At 35.4% G+C, this 22,117-nt stretch overlaps 2 protein-coding genes across 4 annotated transcripts; both read right to left on the bottom strand.

Moving 5' to 3' along the window:
* Positions 1-8,606: 8,606 nt before the first annotated feature.
* Positions 8,607-13,027, bottom strand: LOC122297671 (putative laccase-9). Of its 3 annotated transcripts, none has more exons than XM_043107811.1 (7): positions 12,858-13,027; positions 11,393-11,544; positions 10,670-10,914; positions 10,391-10,516; positions 9,669-10,257; positions 9,031-9,383; positions 8,607-8,872 (listed from the first exon to the last, which is right to left on the bottom strand). In XM_043107811.1, the coding sequence occupies exons 2-7, from the start codon at positions 11,500-11,502 to the stop codon at positions 8,736-8,738; spliced, it is 1,560 nt and encodes a 519-aa protein (XP_042963745.1). In that variant the 5' UTR covers positions 11,503-11,544; positions 12,858-13,027; the 3' UTR covers positions 8,607-8,735. The 3 variants fall into 3 exon arrangements, with proteins under 3 accessions (XP_042963745.1, XP_042963743.1, XP_042963744.1); XM_043107809.1 differs by lacking the exon at positions 12,858-13,027 and adding an exon at positions 11,844-12,041; XM_043107810.1 differs by lacking the exon at positions 12,858-13,027 and adding an exon at positions 11,690-11,710.
* Positions 13,028-16,285: 3,258 nt separating this feature from the next.
* Positions 16,286-19,786, bottom strand: LOC122297548 (putative laccase-9). The gene is made up of 7 exons (XM_043107655.1): positions 19,602-19,786; positions 19,189-19,340; positions 18,526-18,767; positions 18,202-18,327; positions 17,525-18,107; positions 17,040-17,398; positions 16,286-16,643 (listed from the first exon to the last, which is right to left on the bottom strand). Exons 1-7 carry the CDS (start codon positions 19,701-19,703, stop codon positions 16,507-16,509), a joined length of 1,701 nt encoding a protein of 566 aa, XP_042963589.1. The 5' UTR covers positions 19,704-19,786; the 3' UTR covers positions 16,286-16,506.
* Between the last annotated feature and the right edge of the window lie 2,331 nt (positions 19,787-22,117).

The raw sequence follows: 22,117 nt of genomic DNA, 5'->3' as shown, positions 1-22,117 counted from the left end.
TTGCTTTCTTCCCCGAGAAGTCATTGGAATGACACTGAAATTTAAGAAATAAAATTAAGAACAACGATTATAAAATATAATAAATGAAACTTATATATTACATTGTCTATTTTCCTCTATGGTAAAAATCAAAATATGATGTGCACCATTCAAATGTGTCATTACACATTCAAATGAATATTGCTATATGTTCGAAATAAAAATTTACTGTTTGAACGATATACACATTTTGGTTCGAATGGTAAAGTAAACAGATTGAACGCATCATTTACATGCGTTCAAATGGTTCATGGAGGTTCGAACAATAACTGGGTCGAGCTTAGCAATGGTTGAGTCGAAGGAATCGGTGGATTCCTTTTGTTCTTCCACTAATCACAACAATGCATGGCCGGGATAAGCATAAAGGCATCTGGCCTTTTTTTTCTAGCCACCTGCGGTGGCCAAATAGTGTTTTGAAAAAGAAATTCAAAACTTGTTTTCAACCCCATTTATATTGAAATACTAACCTATTTACATGTAAAATAACATCAAATCGAAGGCTATATGACAAACGTTCAACTCGTTTGTATATTTAAGTCATATGAGATTATTCATTTGCATATGAGAGATATTAAGGTTGAAATTGTTGATGTAACAGCTGGAAAAAATGTGAACTCATCTAAAGTATCCACAGATGAGGAGGGCGAATGGTTCATTGAAACTGATACGGATGATTGATATGTTTTGTGTTCACATGACATTTTTATGACAAATATTTTTATGTGATACATGTATCAGTATTTTGAAATTATGCCACCCAAGAGGAATGAGGTTCACATTCCATCTCCATCGATACCTAGCTCTCCGAGTGAGTCAATACTGGAGATTAACTCTCCAGACCAAGGTAAGAATTTTGTATAATATTGTTTCAATTAAAATAAATTACATATAAGCATATTAAATTCTAACTATCATTTCTTTCATGTGTACAGTTGACAATCATACTGGAGGTGAAGGAAAACCAGCGACCTGGCTTGCTTCTCATGTAGGTGCTCTTACATAAACTTACGCATATTTGACTACAAGTTCATGGCTTAAAGCTCCCCAAGATGCCCAAGAGCTTATAAAGAAGCATTGTTTGGTAATTTTTTAATTCATTTATCCAATTATTTATTGTCTAAGCAAAATATAGAAAATGTTATTAATTTGTTCGTTAGTCTTATTTTTTCAAAGATGATTTCGATCTAAATTTTGGTCAGAGGGAGGAGCGCAAGACTGTTGATGAACTTATATGTAATGTATTCCGGAAATATAATTAAAGTCAAATGTCATGAGTATTACAATAAGTTTGAGAACAAGGACAACGCACGCTAAAATCCTTTTCAGAATGTCCAACCTTCAAATTGGGAGAAATTTTGTAATATGTTTGAGTATGCATTTAAGGTAAATAAATAACTTGTTTTGCATGTCATGTTTTATAATTTCTCTTGCTAATATTTACAACTTCTATGCAGGAGCGAAATTCTATAAACAAAACAAATAAATTGAACTTGAAGATTCATCACCATGCAAGCACAAGATCTTTCCATCATTTCTCTAAGAAATTTGTATGATGCCCCTACTCCCACGTACAGACACAAGAATCGTGACGTCAAGATGACGACAACATGGGTCACGCATCCCAATGATAAGTGCTAAGTATGTATACATGCATAAATGGAACAATAAAAATGCAGCAAATAAATAAAGAAGTCATCTAAATACCAGAATTTAAATACAAAACTACCAAAATAAAAGTATTATAGAAAATTATACAGTTCTCCAACAAAAATAAAGTAAAAATTGATATTTACATAGTCAAAATGTGATACACCGTCTTTACGTGTATTTTAACTAAGTAAATTATTTTATTTATTATAATTATGGGCATTCTTGTTTCAAGTTTTATATTAATTTAGTTGTATTATTTTATTATTTCTAATTGTAGAATTTAATTTAAAGTGTTTTATTATTAATTACTTTTTATTATTTAAATTACTCTTTGTTTTAAATTATTTATTATTTTATTGTTGGATGTTATTATCATAGTTTATTTAGTTATTGTGTTTAAGTTATTTTTTTTAAATTACCGTTTTGAAATCCTTTTTTATTTGATCAGTTTTGAGACTCTGAATTGAAAACACTAGATCTCATTTTCTTTCACTTCCTTTTGCTTTTCTCCTTTTTTTTCTTTCTCCTTTTCCCTTTTTCTTTTTCTTCTTTCTTTTTCTTCTTTTCTTTCCTCTTCCTTTTTTCTCCTGCCTCATAGCCCGCACGAGCCACTCCCCCTCCCCCTGTTTCTCTCAGTGGGCCTCTTCTCCTAACTCGTTGCCACCCACTACCATCTGGCATCACCACCCACCTCAACCGCTCCCTCTTACACCGACAACCTAGCCCCACCAATCTCAGCCCCCATGCAGTCCCCGTTCTCCCTCATGCGAGCCCCACCCGAATGGGTCATTTAGTTCATTACCTCCAAAACACGGCCCCAGCGCCATCGCCAATAGCCACCCATACCTCGTCGGACAACCCTCGACCGCCTCCACGAAACCCAGCCACATTCAGGCCCCCAACACACAGCTCCCTATCATCCAGAAATGGGTTTCGCACGCACGAGTTTAACAACCCAGTGCCACCGTGTGCCACCTCAACACCACCCCCAACGACTTTCCCATCTACCAATGACCTTCCTTAGCCAATCTCATACCCCACCATGACCCATAGCCACAACACTCTCTCTCAGTCTCCAACGACTTTTCTCCACCTTTCATGGCCGATCTCCACCATGCGCCGCTTCCCAAGGCCACCAATCACCACCATCAACTCCACTGACCTTCTTAAGCCCCTCCAAGACCAACCCAAGCCTCCCGTCGCTCCCTTTCAAAATTCTCATTTTGAGACCCACGGCTGTTGCTTGGAAACCACCACCTCCAGCAGCTCCGTCACTTTTGACGTGACTTTTGATATTTCAGAATTTGCTTTAAATTGCTGTAAGTATTAGCTTTGAGATTTAAATATATTTTGCATTAACAAATATTCTGTAAAATTGGTTGGTTGTGCCGAACTGAGTTTGAGGAGTCGGAAGTCGATTGGATTGGAGAACGGAGTTGCTTGTGTGATTGGTTGAGGTTGGGATTTGTTGATTGTTGGATATTTGTATCTTGTCATACATGGCATAAGTGCAAGCATGTTCATGTTTATAAAATGAAAACTGAGTTTTCACATAATTGCATACATGTTCATGTGTTGGAAATGGAAACTAGATTTTCATGTGTAAAATAGATTTTTGGGTGCATGTGTATCACGACCCCAAGCCAAGATGAGGCATTATCTTGGTAGAGCTTATCTAGTCACTCGAGAGCGGAATATACTGAGTAACATTCCTTGAGTTGTCGCTAAGCGATAACAGGCTCGAACGATATGATAACACTGTCGTGCCAACTTCGTGGCCCATCTGCTAGTGGGGCCTATAGGATGCCTGGTCATTATACGCGCTGGGCGCGAAGCTGTGTATCGCTCGTTATGAAGGCACATGCATGGTTGTTACCTACGATGTGGCAATGAGAGCCAGAATGTGTAGATGATTCCTAGGGAAAATCATGGTGCATGCGGTAAAATGGATAATGGGCCATTTTCTGAAAAAATGGTAGATGTTTTAATAAATTAGATTTTTTGGCCAAATGGAATTTTGGCATGCATGGAAAATTATTCATTTTTGGGCAAGGATGACTTTTGGGTCTCATGCATCTGTCATCATGTGCATGCATATTGTTGTTACATGAATGTATTTTTATCTTGTGGATTGTTTGGATTATTATTTACCACGATATCGTAGATTTTGATGCAGATGATGATGAGGCTGAGCCTAGGGATACGGCTCCGCTGGAGGAATAATTTGGTGTCACATGCTTATATTGGGAATTATTTCCCCGCTTTTGGATTATGTATTTTGATTATGCAATGTGGTTGCTGGAAATTATAATATTTTTGATATGCTTGTGTTTAAGCGAACTTGTATTTAAAAAATTTTGGTACTTAATTGACTAACTTAATTGATTCGCTGTGTCTTTTATCTTACATATGTTGCATATGCACACACTTAGTACTTGTCGTTGGAATGCGTAACCATGATTTGTCATAATCCTGACACCTCAATTTCCACATGTCCTTACGCGGAAGTTGTGGGCCTCACACAAAATGTGATACACGACCCGACCCGTGATCCAAAGTGACCACATGCCACTCCTCCAGTAGAGCCAATCCTTCAGGCTCAACATCTTCCTTAGCATCAAAATCTACGGTACCATAAAACGGTACCATAGGGTATCAAATACCTTGAGATTATGAGTCTCAATAAGTAACCAACAACAACAACCAAAGAGATAAAAATACATTCATACAACCAACAAACATACGTGCATATGACGAAACATGCATGTGACCCAAAACCATTCCCCAAAAAGAACCACTCGCCACTTTTCTAGAAAATGGCCCAATCATAAGATCCACCATTTTTCCAGAAAATGGTGCTTATATCCATTTAATCATATATCACTATTTTCCCAGAAAATATCCCATTAACCAATTAGCACTGTAGGTGGAAATCGTAGGCAGGACTCTACCACCATCCTTACTTATCACCATCCCAACCGTGTGCACCATATGCGAGAATCACAGGTAGGACTACCACCATCCCTGCTTACCACCATCCATACCCGTGCACCATAGGAGGAAATCACAAGCGGTACTCTACCACTATCCCTACTTACCACCATTCCTACAATTTTTTTCCACACAAGGGGTACCTATAAGAGCACTGTAGGTGAAAATCGTAGGCGAGACTCTACCACCATCCTTACAGTCTCTGTTTCCTCTCTCTCAATCATTTCCAATCATTCATTACAAACATACCGAAAATCATCTCTCACATAAAAACTCAATTTTCATTTACAACACATGAATATGCATGCTATAATGCAATAAAATATCATGACTCCAAAACACAACATAATACACGCAAGTATCATTTATCTCAATAAACGAACCATCCTCAAATCCAACCCAACCCCCATACTCCTCGAACTCAAAGTCTGGCACAACCAACCAACAACAGAAAATTTATTACTACAAAAATATATTTTAATCTCAAGGAGTTCTTTGAAAAGTTACTTACAGTGATGAAATATAATTTTCAAATGATCAAGAAAGTGCAAGAGATGGTGGCACAACAACGTAACAGTGTATTTTGGACTATGGCCATTGGTCTCAAAATGCCAAATTTTGAACGGGGACAAATGAAGACTTGGACTAGCTATGCAAGGGCTTAGATATATTAGTAAAGCTAATGGTTGTGATGATTGGCCGTGGGTGGCAATTGGAGGCCAAAAAGCTCAAATTGAAAATGGAGTTAGAGTGGCTTCAACGGTGGTGGATCAGAGCTGAGGAATGGTGGTTTAGGTAGCTGGGAGGTTTCCAATGAGGTAGTGAGAAGATGACGGCCCAAGGTGGCACCATGGCGATGTTAGAAGACAAAAACCGCCTGGCTTAAAGCCTTGCATGAGGGCTAACGGTGACCTTGGAAGGGCTAAGAACGGAGGGGAAAAGTCGCCAGCCAGTGGAGAAGAGGATGAGAGGGGCAGTAGAGGCCACGAATGGCGCACGTCGGCATGCTGGACAAACGAAGAAACTGATGGAGAAGAGGGAAGCGGACGTTGCGCGCACAGGGGGAGGAAGCAGAGGAAAAAAGAAGAAAAAAGAAAGAAGAAAAAGTGAAAAAGAGGAGAAAAATAAAAAGGAAAAAAAGAAAAAAGAAGGAAAAAAAATAAAATCCAATCTTTTCATCTTGGGTCTCAAAACTGATCCAACAAAAAGGTTTTAGATCAATAACTTAAATTAAAAATACAGTAATGAAATAAAATAAAATAGTAAATCCAACAATAAAATAATTTAAAATAAAGAGCAATTTAAATAATAAACAATAATTAATAACAAAAAAGACACATTGAAATAAATTTTACAACTTAAAATGTCATAAAATAATATAACAAAACTCATATAATTTTAAAACAAGAAGACCAATAATAAAAATAAATGAAATAATTATTTAATTAAAATACACATAATACAAGGTATCATAATTGGTAAGTTTATTTTTTACTCAAGTTTATTGTTTGTTGTATTCTAATGACGGTATATCTATAAAATATTTATCGTCTAGCAAAACTCATATAGTAATTATGATCTAACAAAATTATATGCTGCATTGTATACTAATCGTAATGTAGAGTGGACTCATCCATATGCATGTGAAAATTATGTAAGTATTATTATATATTTTAATTAAACTTATTTATATATTTGTGGCAATAATAATTATTTCTCTTATATGTAAGAAAAAAAAATAGTTGCATTGCATGCTAAATCTGCAACTAATCAAAATTCTATAATAAGTGATGTGGAAATTTTTATAAAGGTTCTGGGTCCACATTCAGGCTATTTGAGGGCGGTTAGGACCGTTGCGTCAAGCCTTTTAGCTCGTCCTCATCATCCAGTAATGCTAAAATATTAGAGGAAGTGAGGTCAAGGATCGAGGAATTGAGCACAGACCAGCATGAGTTAGTGACCCAACGAGTTGACTTGGAGATGTGAATGTAATAACAAGAAAAGCAACAAGTGGAGTTTAGGAGAGAAATGCAACTCCAAATGCATATGCTTATGCAATCATTTAGACCTCTAAGCAATTATTAATTTAATTTATAGATTAGATTTTCAATTGTCAACTTTTGTATTACAAAAACTGTTGTTTTATTTAGAGATTTGCATTTATGAGACTACTTTATGTTTGCTAACATGTACTAATGTATTTTAAGATGTTATTTATGTGTATTTTGTTTTCTATTAATGGGTTGAAAAAAATATTATACTGTTCAAAAGCCAAAAAACCATTCAAACAGTAAATAAGTGACAACCATTCTAATGGCATAAGGAAGACATTCGAAAGTAATGCGTAAATTGTGTTTGAACAACCATCGGGCAAATCAAATAATATATAACCATTTGAACAATACACTAAGTATTCGAACAAATTTAAATAGTAAACTATTTGAACGTCAAAAATGAAGTTCGAGCTGTCAACTACATACGATGGAACATTACTATCTTTACTTTGAACATTCAAAAATATACATTTAAACAATATATGACGTTCGAATGTAAAGTTGTTCAAACTGAAGTTATTCAATTAAACAAATAATCTAACCCATTTGAACTTCTTCTTCGTTTAATCATGTAAATTTTACAGTTCGGTCAAATTTTTGGGACAAAATAAAATCGTTCAAAAATAATTCCGTCTGAACACTATCAAACGGTTTTCTCTAATTTCATCCTAAAAATCCTTCCAGGACAATGATATTGAGACGAATTTGTGACACTTTTGTTTCATGCCAAAAACACCTTTAGGATGAAACGGTATCTTTTTGAGACGAAAAATCTTCTTTCCAAAAAAGACAAATTGTTTAGTGTCTTACTTGAAGGTGCGCACCATTGTGGTCGAGATATGTATAAAAGAGAAATGTTTTAATCAAAAGAAATTTTACAAAAATCAATCTATAAATTAACGTGGTTTGATGTGGTATGTTAAATTTCAAAATTACATCAAGCACAATTATATAACAACTCAAACACAATCACTAACTTTATAAGCTTCATTCACACAATACATTCCACCTCATACAAGCCTAGACTATAAATTTAAAGACCCAACTTCATTTCTAGCTATTAAAGTGAGCTCCTATGCTTCACTTTAATCTCCAAAGCATCACTCCATAAGCCTTACAATTTAATCCCTCCTCACTATTAGATCGCCACTAAGATACATTACCCATCCTCTACATGCACACAAAGCAATCTAACATCACTCGAGTCCTCATCCATTTCCTCACCTACAAACATATTACACAACCCATCCCAAGTCATACATATACAATCCACCAAGCATACATGTGTCATACCCCCTTATCACTTAAGATCAACATATAATCTACTTGAGCACTCACTTGCTTATATAAACCGCATCCATAATCAATACATTTAATATTAACAATATGTCCATATAGCACCCAACTTCTTCATCATACCTTTTAAGCCCGCCACAGCTCCATCATTCAATCTCAACACTACAAGACACACCATGTCCGTCCACACACCATACACTCATATCCAACACCTCAAGCATCTCAATACAACTCAATTATAAACCTAGCTAGCCCAACTTACACATAATCATGCATTTAGAATTTACTCCACACAACTCAACCTTCATTACTATATTAAATTAATAAGTCTCTTAATGCATGCCACACACAAATCCCAACCATCATCCATTTAGGTATTTTTTTTGTCTGGCTTTACAACCATATTTTGGTTTCATAGTAAACTAAGTTCGTTTGAGATGAACTTTAGGTATTTTTTTAGTTTTGACTAGGAAAGATTTTGAAGATCATGAAAAGGTTAAGCCGTTAGATACGCAATTATATGTCAATAATAACTCACATCCATCCTATTAAAGGCCATTGAAGTCAAATCACATCTTAACTTGAAATGTCCTTTGATTGGAATCAAATTATTTTACACATATTTAAATTTCTACATCGATTTGTCCGATGCATTCATTACATGAATTGATTCCGTAGAGCTTGAAGTACACATTTCTTGAAAAACTAAGAACAAATAGGCAAATTATCTGGAAGTATTGGGAGGACGCTTGTTTCGTTTGTTGGCCCATTCTTCACAATGATAACAGTGGCCATACCCCAAGAAGCATGCCGCTCCAAATGACAGTGCATAAACCAAACCCCTAATCAAAAGCATCCTCGTATATGTCATAACTAATTGATAAATATATATATAATTCTATTGTATCTAAAAAAGTCAAGGAAATAATTAATTGCATCCATCGTTGAAATAAAAATAAAAAGTAAGAGCTCTAAATTAAGCTAGAGATCGAGGTCATACCAGGATTGTTGGCAATGAATCTAATTGTAGCCCATCCATTCTTAGGAACACCAATGGTGTTAACTTCCGGGGGATCCTCTAAGTTGTATGTTTCGGGGGAAGTGGTCTCGTTAAAATTGCCATAACCCGTCCCTACCAAATAGAAACTAAAACCATGAAGATGCATCGGATGATTCTCTGCATTCCCAACATTAGTCCCTTGGAACACTATTTCCACAGCGGCCCCATAATCTATTATTGTAACATTTGTCCCTTGACTCGGATATATTGTGTTGTCTCCCACATCTCCCGTGTAGTTAAAAACATAAAGTGGCTTATTGGGGAAATCCTTGGTGAACACGTCAGACAAGTTCCTGCATGCATTTATAAACTTATGTTTTAAATGTTGGTCATTCTATTTGAGAAATGCTATACATAAATATTTACAAGTTTTACTCTATAATTAAACTAGTGTGTCACATGTTAGAAGTTCAAATTAAAATTCTTAAAACTCTATTTATTATATAGTTGATGTAGTACTATCAATCACAAAAGGTTGAGTACTTAATTTATAAGATTTTCCTAATCCAAAAAATATATAAATATATACATATAAATAAAACACAATAAAATAAAAAGATAAAGAGTGATGATTTTACTTATAATACGCTTGCAGTATGTCAATCGTTGGAGTCAAGAAACTGATGTTGTTTAAGCTTGCAGACAGCCTATTACCATTTGGACCCCCACACGATCCATTAGCGCAAAGTATCTGGTTTACAGAAACTGTAATGAAAATTTGCGTGTCAATTTCTGTTGGGACATTGATGGGGTGCTCACTACTTGCCAAGGCCCTTATACGAGTTGTGAAATTGTCTGCAGCATCCTTGTCAGTGGTATTAGGAAGGGAAGGATAAGGAGGAGAGGATGGAGGAGTATAATTTCCCACATACTGGAGAATCGCCGAAGTGTTGGAATTATCGTACGGAGCATTAGAATCAAAGAAAGGAGTTGCAGTTATGTAATAATAGCTGGGGTCTTGGTCTGCTACAAGCAAGATGTCCATTGTTTGTCCTGGGGTTATCATGATGTAATCTGTGGTTATGGGCTTTATGTATGACGCATCTTGGGCAACAACAGTGAAGTTGTGTTTTGCTATTCCAAAGAACATTTCTTCATTCATCCCAGCATGAACAACACGAAGAAGATATGTCTCTCCATATTGAACTCTGAAACGAGATGTTGTTTCTGTGCAACGTGAAATATGATTGATATATATTAGACCCTAAATTAATAACTGAAATATTCTCAAGTTCTGCTCTGCCAATACATAAAAAGCATTCAAAAAATTTTGGCAAGTTTTGGCTAGGAAAGTTCGTACCATTAGAGCAATTATTTGGAAATCCTGGTTGACCATTGATAGCGTAGGCATCTGACGGGTCTGGATCAGCACCTGTTGCTGTAGCATTATCAATTAGCTCCTTGACATCTCCATTGAACCATTCCGCTGCAATACAATAACGAGGAAATAGATCAATTATGTAGACACTAAACTTGGAATTTTCACAATGGGATATTGATCATATGGCAAAAATAATCCTGATCCGTGTGAAAATATATTAAATGTACGTTCACTAACTTCCAATTAACTAATTTGTACCAAGTATAAGCACTTGTTCTGCATAGGGCTTGGGAAATGGATAAGTGGTTCCGTTTTCAGGTAAGATGACAATGGCACCATGGATTGTTGCTCGAGACCAATCACTGTGGGCATGCCACCAAAGAGTTCCTTCTTCATCTGAAAATATAACCTCATATGTAAAGTTTTTTCCTGGTTGAATAGGGCACTGTGTAATGTTCTCAGGACCATCCGACCATGGATTCCTTGGTTGCTTCACTCCGTGCCTATATATTAAAAACACAAATTATCAGTCTTGTCCTGAAATGTTTTTCTTTCCTACAAAGACTACCGATTGATCTGGTGTATAATTAACGAAGTTCCTAATTAAGGAGAAACAAAGTCAAAATAAAATACAGTAAAATTACGGACATCATCCCGCAGCATGGCCCATTTTTGCTTACGTTGGATTAAGATATCTCGTACATGCCATTAATTGACCACCATTTTAGCCCAAGTTTCTCACCTGCTTTACGAAAGGTATAAATTAAGCCACGTAGTTGGTCGGAACTTTCCCATCGATTAATTTGAACTTTATTTTTATTTTTATTTTTCTATGAATATATATAAGAAATCCTAATTTATAAATTTTAAAAATCTTAAATTTGGAATCTTCGTTTATGATCAGGGTCTAGATAGACAGATAATGCTTTTCCATTTCTTTTTTTCGGCCTGCCCAGAAATAGACAGAGAGAGACTGATTACCAGTGAATAGTGACTCCATAATTTCCGTCGTTATGAACATTTACGAATGCCGTATCGCCTTTGCGAACATGAATTGTCGGACCAGGCCATTGACCATTTACAGTGAACATACTCTTTGTTGTACACAGCCTTGTAAAATTCGTCTCCTTCAGCTGCGTGCAACCACAAAACACACGCACAAACACGCAGTTTCTACATCAATCTCTCTTCCATATGAACATGTTACATTTCTGGAGGAGAATACTCTACTAAAGTAGTGAAAACAGAGACTAACATATAATATAATACTGTACCTACATGCATACATATTTTTCTCGAAATTTAGCTAGGTTTGATGAACTGTTGCATTTTCTATATTAACTCATGTGTTAAAGCTAGCCGTGACAATAAGCTCGTGATCATCCATCGACGCCTGAATTACAAGCCTGAGATTAATATAGCAGAAACTTACAATAAAGCTGTAGTGGTGGACATTTTTGGCCGTACAAAGCAGCAGCCCATCCAGAAACAAAAAACCTAAAAACCCAAAGAGCAAGCCTATCTTGTTTAGTTCCATATCTGCAACTGATCCCCTCTCCAGACACTAGGAAATAAACTCTGTATAATTCAGTACTACTCGATCCCTTAATTCTTCTGTGACTTTCAGTTGGCATCTAAGATCTATTTATACAGAAAACTACAAGGGCTAATTGGTCATTGCATATCCCAGTACTGATCATTAGATTAGGGGAAGAATTAATGTCTCATTAACTTCAAAACATAAATGTGAAAAGCTTGAAAGGAATGCATGATCTCCTACACGTATGACTTGTTGTACTAGCTACCTTTCAAAAATTCGAGTTTATCTACATTTCCTCACCAAAATTTCTCAGTCATGCATGATTTTCGTAATAAAAGAAAACCAAAACAACTTTCACAATTTTTTTTTTTTTTGTTTTTAAATCTCACAAAAATTTTCTTTCCAAACAAACAAACAATATTTTCAGTGAAGTACCCCACTAGAATTTTCTCAAACTTCAATAAAAATATCTGTAAAAACTTTCTCAATCCAAACATATATATTTTCAGTGTACTCATGTATAGGATCAAGGATGTTCAACCATTCCTGTAGATCAGTTATTACTGAGTTTAATTTAGTGCTATCTTAGGTACTTATCGAAGCAAATATTCCATCTAAAATACTTGTTTTGACCCCTCTTTGCATGAAATGTTCAATATTGTCCTCATTTTTTAAACAACATTAAGACATACCAGAAAGACTAATGATCAAGGCCCCGGCCTGCTGGTTAGTAATGCTGTACTCTGTGTATGTGTGTGTAGATAGAAGAACCGAGAATAGTAATTAGATTCTATAGAAACTTACACCGCACTCATTATTATATATTATTATTAATTTAACTTCTTCGTTCCAGCCCTGACCAGCTCATTGATAAGATCTATTATAGAGATAATCCTAATTAATTACCTTTGGGTTGGCCTTTGATCAACAGGAGCACCTCATGATCAGGCTCAGACACACCAGATTTTGGGACACCAAACTGAAAGAGCTCGGATATTGTACATGAAACGATCGAATGAGATGAGTTAGACACCAAATTAAAACACATGCAATGGATCGGCTCTATTTAATTAAGAGGATTGAAGAAATTTGAGGGAAGATGGATCGATCATCATTGGGAGTTTTCACGGTTTTTTATAGCATATCAGATTTTTGTAGTACAAAAACTAAAGTACAGAAGAAGATGTACGTAGTACTACTGCTCCAAACCGTTGCATCTTATGCCTTAACATTGTTGTCTACTAACATCTCATGTTTTTTTCTAAAAAAATGTGATTTTCGAACTATATTTTTAATTTTTATACACCACTCTCATGCGGCTTGCATTAGACATTTGGCTAACTTTTCTGTCATTGTTGTAATGACAGAAAAGTAAAAGTAAGTACGAAATTAATAGACAATCAATCACACATAAAATTTACGTAATTTGAAAACTTGTTTATGTCCACAGAACTTTTCAAACGGACATATTGTTCATAAGATATATATATATGTATGGTTGTAAAGTGAAAATCTTAATTTTATTATTATTTTAGTTATTTACTCGAGCGACCTCGATATTTGATGGAGTTACATGTGGCACGAACATCGAGCAAATTTTCTATATAACAATTCTTGAGTCTAAAACAATGCCAAAAATTTTATAAACCCAAACCAAAGCGAATATAGCCTAAACCTCGTTAAAAATCCACCCAAAATCATAATAAACCTTTATCAAATCGTGTTATCAAACTAGACTGTCATAATAATTAATAAACCACGCTCCACGAACCCCACACATATACTGTTGATCTATATCGGCTAGAACGTCGTGACTTTATCATTGCTAGCTGATAATACCGATCCAAAAGAATGACAAGTTGTTTGGCAAGAGAGTCAGTCCAGTTTTTCGCAGTCTTGAGTTGTCTGGAAGATGGGATGATTTTAATCTTCCTCGATCACATGGTTGGTCCCAGTAGCAATTAATTGTCGTTGTCATGAGGCCATGCATGATGTTTCCTTGCATTAAGTCCCAGCTTTAATTCATTATTGATGTGTCATCGTCAAACACATAAAATACGAACGTGGAAAACCTGTTCGGAACATAAAAGATTCCCTCGATGGTATAAACACTTCCATCATTTACTGACACAGAAGCAGCTTTGATTACGCGCTTTGCAAAAAAAGAAAAGAAAAAAAGAAATCGAACTTTGACATGCCATAGGCATCGTCGTTATTTTTGCATTAGCAACGACATCATGTTTAGTCATTATGCATCATAAAACATTAATTATAGGCATGCAAGAGATCGATGTGAAACAGAGTTTAAAAAAATAAAATCTAGTATTTTGAACGATCGATGTGGCATATATTGCCACGCATGATATCGGCCGTCTCATTAATTATTCTCTGATTTGTTTAAATTAATTTGGAACCGTCACCTAATTACGCCTTCACATAATTACGCATGATATATATATATATACACACACATAATATAGAGAGAGAGAGAGAGAGAGAGAGAGAGAGAGAGAGAGAGAGAGCAGAAAGTCCAAATAATTGAGACATGCATAGAGACGCGGTCCTAGCAATAACAACAGTACACAATCGTTTAGTGGTTACAATTCATCTTTTGATAACAGAGTACATACCCATGGCGAGAAAAAAAATATATATAGAGCGAATATACCAAGTCACTTTTGACCGAAACATGTTCAATAAAAAATTTATTGGATGTAAATCAAATCTATGATAAAATATAGGTCAGACGGCTCAGGACTGGTACTATGTTGGTTGAAACATATTATCCGTTACGTTGAAACATCCTAAACCTTTCTTTAAATATCTTTGTTGAGATCTATACACCCCAGAAATTAATCGGGATGATCGATATTTCTAACATTGAATACTAATAAAAAATAAAAGAAAAATAATATTTATAATTATAGTTGTGCAAGTACCGCACAGTCTTTTTAAAAAAATGAATTAATACGAAATCTATTTGAAAAAAAATTAACTTTTTAATTGTGGACCCTATTCTTTTTCAAAACGATTACGCGACGTTTGCATATTCTACGACTGTACGTAAAATTACTCAAAATAAAAATAGCTAACTAGTAATTAGTAATATTCCGTACGTCGATCTGTAATTGCATGCATGCTCCCATCGGGTTCAAAAATTCTGATCTTTCTCAAATACCAAAATAAGATTTTAAAATAAAAAATATATTTTAATTACAAAACATACTTGCACAAAGGCATGCAAACTGAAATTTGATGAACATCAGCTGAAGGGCAGTCCCCATGCCCAGCCAAGCATTTTGGGCTCAAGTTACCTACAAACAGCCCAAAGTATGGGCTTCAATTACGTACAAAAGTCCATCACGGCAAGGTGGAGTGCCCTTATCGTAGGCGCGCATCTAATTTTACAAAAGCTATTTAATTACCTATGAAAATCTTGGTTGATGCCTTAATTATGCATGGCCATTCGATGCCACCTCATCATATATATTCATGGATGAAATTTCTTCGATTATGTACATTTGAATTCTAAAACCTAGATTATAAGAGACGTGATATATATAGTAAATAATATATTATTTATTAAAATTTAGATAGTAAGATGAAATGAGATGAGTTCAGATGGTTTGTAAATAGCATTGAGATTGTTGAATTGAGTTGAGATGAGATGATTTTTAAAAATTTTGTGTTTAAATTAAGAAGTGAAATGAGACGAGAAGATTTTGGATTAAGAAGTAATTTTAAAATAAGTTTTTAGATAAAAAAGTGTCTTTCCATATGAATTGAAACATCTCATCTCTGAAACCAAAGATCACTCATCACACGAGCCATAACATAAAATATTATAGGCTGGCCACTATTTAACTTTGTCCCACTTTCGGAGCTAAAATCTTAGTAAAAATTTTAAACAATTCCAATTGAATAGCATTATATCTATCATATAGATTTATATATATTTATAGGATCAATTTCATGTATATATCTATATAATTTTTCTTATACGTACGTAGGGTGGGGGTTCGAACCTGTTCTTCCGTTAGACCAGGCCGTCTTATACCAAATGGTCTAAAGGATCTTGACATATATTTTTATCTAGTTATTTTAGATCCTAAAATTTGAACAAAAATGGTAAGAAAAGTTTTATTTGAAATTATCAAACATTCACCAAGCAAAAATTAGGGCGAAGACCTTGGCATTAATTAGTTTTTTTTTTTTCCTTTTAATTATTTGTTTACCTTTTCTAGCTAGTGATCGACGGATGATGTGAGAGACAGAGAGAGAGAGAGAGAGAGAGAGAGAGAGAGGGGTTATTTCGAAATGAAAATCACCATCACAACAGCTTGAGAATTAAGACATGAACAATTGAAATTAAGCTTCTTCATGGAGAAAATTAAGAAAAAAATATTTAGAAAAAAAGAAGAAGAAGAAGAAAGAAAAGAAAAGCTTCTTCGTACGTGAAAGACACTTCAAGTCATCACTTTCCATGCATGCATTGATCTACATGATGAAGTCACTTAAGAGAGATTGCAACCAGACATGTCCGTAGGTGCAACGTCTATGCAGAACACTCAGGCAAACCAGTTGGACGCGGTAGCATCTTTTCATCGGCGTTTTCCCCTTCCGTCACAATGAGGGCAGTGGCCATGCCCAAGGTGACATGCCTTTCAAAATGACAGTGCATAAACCACACCCCTATAAAAATATATGTAGTTTAATTAATACTACTTCTACACTACTCATACACAAACATATATATATATATATATATATATATATAATTACTGTTGGGAAATAAAATTGGTGCGTTGTGTAGATGTAGAAAAAAATGAAGTTGCTTCAAGGCGTTACATTAATTAATGTTCTCTTAAAGCGCAATAACTATATATATAGTAAATGTCTTCTATCTTTAAAGTGTTCATATATGTACGTCTTTCTCACTTGGGATTTTGATCTATTTCCCAAATAATTCACACAACTTTAAAGGATAATACAACATATATATATATATAGATCCCAAGATAATGATAATAAAAAAAAAATAGCAAATAACTTTTTCGACATTAAACTTTACGACAATTGCGTACTAACCTGGATTATCAGCAACAAATCTAATGGCAATCCAACCGTTTTTAGGAACTCCGATGGTGTTAACCTTTGGCGGGTTTTCCAAATTTAGATGTTTTTGGTAAGCCTCTTCTGTAAAGTTTCCAGAAGCCGTCCCAACCACATAGAAGCTATAACCATGAAGATGCAATGGATGGTTCTCCGGGTTCCCAATACTGGTTCCTTGGTACACTATTTCAATAGATTTACCAAAATCTATTGTCAATATCTTCGTCGCTTGGCTGGGAAATATATAACTTGGAGCGTCGCTCGGACTGATATCTGTCCAGTTAGTGCCAGGATATGGAGGATCATGTGGTAACTCTCCATAAATAGACATGCCACTGCAAAGTGCAAAAAAGTTCCTAAATCTGATGTTGACTGATAGTTTATATATACTTGGTCACAATTAATGATATGCGCGCGCGCAACAATATTAATGTAATAGTATGGGAGTACTATGTATTTACCTGGTGTATGCCTGCAGAATATCAACACTTGTTGACACATAACTTACGTTGTTTAAGCTTGTAGATAGCCTATTACCCCGTGGACCATCACATTCGTCTAGATCACAAGGCAACTGGTTTGCAGAAACTGTAATAATGATTCTTTCATCAAACTTTGCGTCGAGATTAATGGTGTCCGCGTTATTTATTTGGCTTGTGAAGCTGATTGCAGCATTTGAATCATTGGGTAAAGGAAGGTGCGGAAAGGGAGTAATACTGGCGGATGGAGTAGTACTAGTATCGTACACGACAAGTGCTGAAGTGTTGGCTTGATCGAACGGGGCATCGGAGTCAGAAAATGGAAAAGCAGCCATGTAATAATTATTACCAAGAGACTTGTCTGCTGTGAACAAGACATCCATTGTTTGCCCTGGGGTTATCATTATGTAACTAGTGTTAAACTTGCTTACATATGCACCATCTTGTCCAATAACTGTGAGGTTGTGTTCTGCGATCCCAAAGAACATCTCTGTATTCATCACTGCACTTACAATGCGGAGAAGATACGTATTGCCCTCTTGGACTGTTAGAGCATACGTTGTTTCTGCAAATTAAATGATCGAGATTCCTGTGAAAAACAAAGTTCTCGTTTCGGGTATAAATTGATGTGATTGAAATTATCATGTATATTTCCATACCGTTGGAGCAATTGTTTGGAAATCCTGGTTGGCCATTGATAGTGTAAGAATCGGATGGAACTGGATCAACGCCGACTGATGCGGCATAATCAACTAACGCTGTCAAGTTTTCCTTATACCAGTCTCCTGCAACATATATGTAAGACGAAGATTTAGATGCATATATAATATTGAGCGCTACAGCAATGGCAACATCATGTGATCAGTTTAGTTAGTTAATATTCCAGCTATAAATATGATGCTTGATTTTTGCAGTTCTTGATCAATATGTAATTCTGCTAGTTGTTATTGGACCCTAAATTTCCTTTAAGCTAGGAAAGTTACCAAGTATAATGACTTCTTCCGCATCATATGTATAATTGGGCATTACTCCCACATCAGGGTAAATAACAATGGCTCCATGGACTGTGGCACGTGTCCAGTCGCTATGGGCATGCCACCACAGTGTTCCTTCTTCATCAGAAAAGATGACCTCGTAGGTGAAGTTTTTCCCGGGTTTGATGGGGCATTGTGTGATGTATTCTGGACCATCTGACCATGGATTTCTTGGTTGTTTTACTCCATGCCTGTAATTAAAGATAACAACAACAACAACAAAAAAAACCATTAACATAATCACTCTCATAGCTTTGGCGTGTTGATCATTATACGTTAAACGCCTTGTCATGGATATGATCTGTGGCATGCAGGAAACAAAATGCAAAATACATCATGATCATTATTAAGTTGCGACTAACATGATGAAGTAGCTTTAATTTCAAATATTAATTGGAGCATTCCAATATTCATGAAATAGAAACTTTTGATTTGTGCAGCATTTGAGTCTCGGTCTCTATTACAAAATAAGCAGAAACCAAGTAGCAAGCATGCATGCATGGAAGTCGGTTCGTCCTGATCTTTGATTAAAAAGAAAATAGTTGCATGTCTAGCTCCAAGGTGTTGCAAATTTGTGAGAATGAGGTGAAACGAGGGTTCATGGTTCATTACCAGTGAATAGTGACACCATAATCTGCATGATTGTGAACATTAACATATGCCCTATCGCCTTTGCGGACATGAATTGTTGGGCCAGGGAAAATGCCATTTACAGTAAGAATAGGCTTCTCTACGCACAGCCTTGTGAAATTTTTCTCCTCCAACTGCAACCAGATCATTGTACGTATACTCAGTTTCAAATGGGAAGAAAGAAGAATTAATAAAGAAAAAAGAGATTTCATCCATATCTTTCAGCGCTGAATTTACCATTTGATCAATTGTGCCGGCATATATAGGTAGTTTGACGTAAAAATTAGGGATAAAGCAGAGACTTTTTACCCTCATTTGCATGCAATTGATGCAGGATTGTCTATATATATGTTTTTGGCAAGAAATTACAAGCGTGCATGGTAGAAAGTACTTACAATGAAGCTGTAGTGGTGGACATTATAGGCCATGCAAAAGAACACCCCATCTAGAAGCAAACAACTTAGAAAGGCTAGGATATAACGTCCTAGATTCTTCATAATTCCCAAGTACTCTCCGCCGCGCACTTCCTAAACCAGACAAAGAAATTAGAGATAGTACTCTTTCTTTATACTGATCTTGCCTTTGCTGTTAATTTGTTCTGTGAGCATCAGCAAGGGTTCAAAGGGCTATTTATAATAGATGGTCGGCAATAAATACATTTAAAAAATCTAGAATGAATAAATTAAACAAATACAAAAAACATGGGATAAATACAACAATGTCGAATGGGAAAATGGGAAAAGACCGCGCGGCGACTTAATCAATGATCATCACAATTAAAAGCACGTTATAAATGCTTTCTTTAGTTGATTATTGTTTGGCGTATTCATTTGGCCGGCTACGAGAGACGAAGCTGTATATTAATTAGTGATCTTGAGTATTAATTAATTTCTCTGAAAGCTGTATATATATATAATTAAGTTAGTGATCTTGAGTATTAATCCAAATTAAAGAAGCGATATATTATACATCTTCCGGGGTAATTTTATCCATTTGACAAATAATAAGACAACTAATCACATCCCGACAATTAATGTCGCCTTCAATTAAAAGAAATGCCATATTGAAACATGTATATATATATATAACCGCGGATATATCCCACTAGTTCTGATATTTGGAGTGTTTGTATTTTGTAATCAATTGAGTCGATCCGTATACAAAATATCGTGCCTTAATTTATTGTTTTTATAACTCTCACGCAAGCCACCTCGATCGATCCTACCGGGCACCTTCCTTAAAGATTCTAGCTTTCGATTTGTATCAGTACCCCCCTTTATAAAATAACAAATGGCATTATGCAGACATACATACATATACACACACACCCCCATACATATACATACATATATATATATGTATGTATATGTATGGGGGTGTGTGTGTGCCAGTGTGTATGGAAACCAAGAATTCATTTTTCTATTCATGAAACACCGAGGTGAAGTTTTTAAAGTCCATCCCAAAAGAATAATAAATGGGTAAGGCGCCCGTGGGGGCTGGCATGCAAGCATGATGCATGTCAGTCACATATCTCTTGATAATTCAAATTAATTAAGCACGTGCTATATAATCAACTACGTGTTCTATCAACATTATTAATTTAAATGACAATTAACTGTTAATTTTTATCCTGTTTGAAGCAGAAGCTAGGTACTGCATGGGATGACCTAATATTAATGGTTTTTTTCCGACATTGAATTAATTACTTGCCTAGAAGAAATTTTGTGGTCCTGAATAATCTTTAAACGGACATGAATTAAGAGACTGGTCAATGCAAATTGCTGTAAACTTTCTGAACTCTCTCTCTTTGTTGTGTAGGTACCAGCGGAAACTGTTTTCGTTTTCATGCCCCGGACGGTACTCTTGATTAATTTAATTTACTAATAATATTTATTTCTATACATCCATGATCGATATATATGTGTGGTATCGATTTTCTCAGTTTTCGTTAGGTAATTGGTTTGTCCTCACTAAAACTAAAGGAGAATCAGATTGTAAGAATATGTGTGTGTGTGTGAGAGAGAGATATGTGTCATGTGCGCGGCACGTATGTTTATGCTAACTGATATATTGAAACTCGTGAAAACGACGGGTTCTGAAAATGTTTTGTCCCTAGCTAGCTAGCTGTCTTGTTTGACTGCATGAATATTCATGCGAAAAAGCGAAACCTTGTGAGGAATTATGCTTTTAAGGACCTTTATCTGATTACAGAAAGATACGATAAGCATTGCGCAATAGAATCCAACAACCTTTGAGACGAAAGTTTGAGTTTATCTAAGGATATAGGAGGTTTTGGAGGCTCTGCTGAAATAATTACTCTAGCGTGGGAAGTGGGAATTAGCCAGAGAGTAGTCATGGTGCTTGGCGCGAGAGAGAGAGAGAGAGAGAGAGAGAGAGAGAGTATTCAAATAAATTAAAAATCCCGTTTAGATCCATTATATAATATAATAACAAAGGAGAGTTGGGTTAGTCATGAGAACATAGATCCAGTATACATACATGATAGAACATACAAACATGACATGATACACACAAGCAGCAACGCTGCCTTTTGGATAAACAAAGTAAAGTTACAAAATTTATTAGAAAGTACAGTACCAACGTGCATGGAATTTAAGAGTATGAGCATATATGTATTGCCTTTCAGTGTCGAAATAGAAAAAGGAAAGAAGCACGCATGCATGCATGCATGCATTGTAGAAAACTGAAAAAATAAAATAGACAAAATTGAATGTAAAATTGACAAAATTGTAATACTCCTGTAAGAATATTTGTCACACAAGTTAGTGATGGACAAAATGAATTAAGTGAGTTAAATTGTGCACCAATATTGACCTCTAGCTATTTCTAGACCATTATGCACCGGTTGGCAAATAATATAACTATTGATAACTAAATGGTTGGCAAAAGA

Source organism: Carya illinoinensis, chromosome 15, assembly GCF_018687715.1.
Source record: "Carya illinoinensis cultivar Pawnee chromosome 15, C.illinoinensisPawnee_v1, whole genome shotgun sequence".
NCBI lineage: Eukaryota > Viridiplantae > Streptophyta > Magnoliopsida > Fagales > Juglandaceae > Carya > Carya illinoinensis.
This window is presented reverse-complemented; position numbering and strand designations above follow the sequence as displayed.

Coding starts and splice junctions, on each gene's coding strand:
- LOC122297671 (XM_043107809.1), bottom strand. CDS start 11,948: ATGGAACTAAACAAGATAGGCTTGCTCTTTGGGTTTTTAGGTTTTTTG. Junction 11,545..11,843: donor TCCACCACTACAGCTTTATT/GTAAGTTTCTGC, acceptor GGTTGCACGCAG/CTGAAGGAGACGAATTTTAC. Junction 8,873..9,030: donor ATTCATTGCCAACAATCCTG/GTATGACCTCGA, acceptor GCTTTTGATTAG/GGGTTTGGTTTATGCACTGT.
- LOC122297548 (XM_043107655.1), bottom strand. CDS start 19,703: ATGAAGAATCTAGGACGTTATATCCTAGCCTTTCTAAGTTGTTTGCTT. Junction 18,768..19,188: donor TATGGTGTCACTATTCACTG/GTAATGAACCAT, acceptor CTTTAATTACAG/GCATGGAGTAAAACAACCAA. Junction 16,644..17,039: donor ATTTGTTGCTGATAATCCAG/GTTAGTACGCAA, acceptor ATATTTTTATAG/GGGTGTGGTTTATGCACTGT.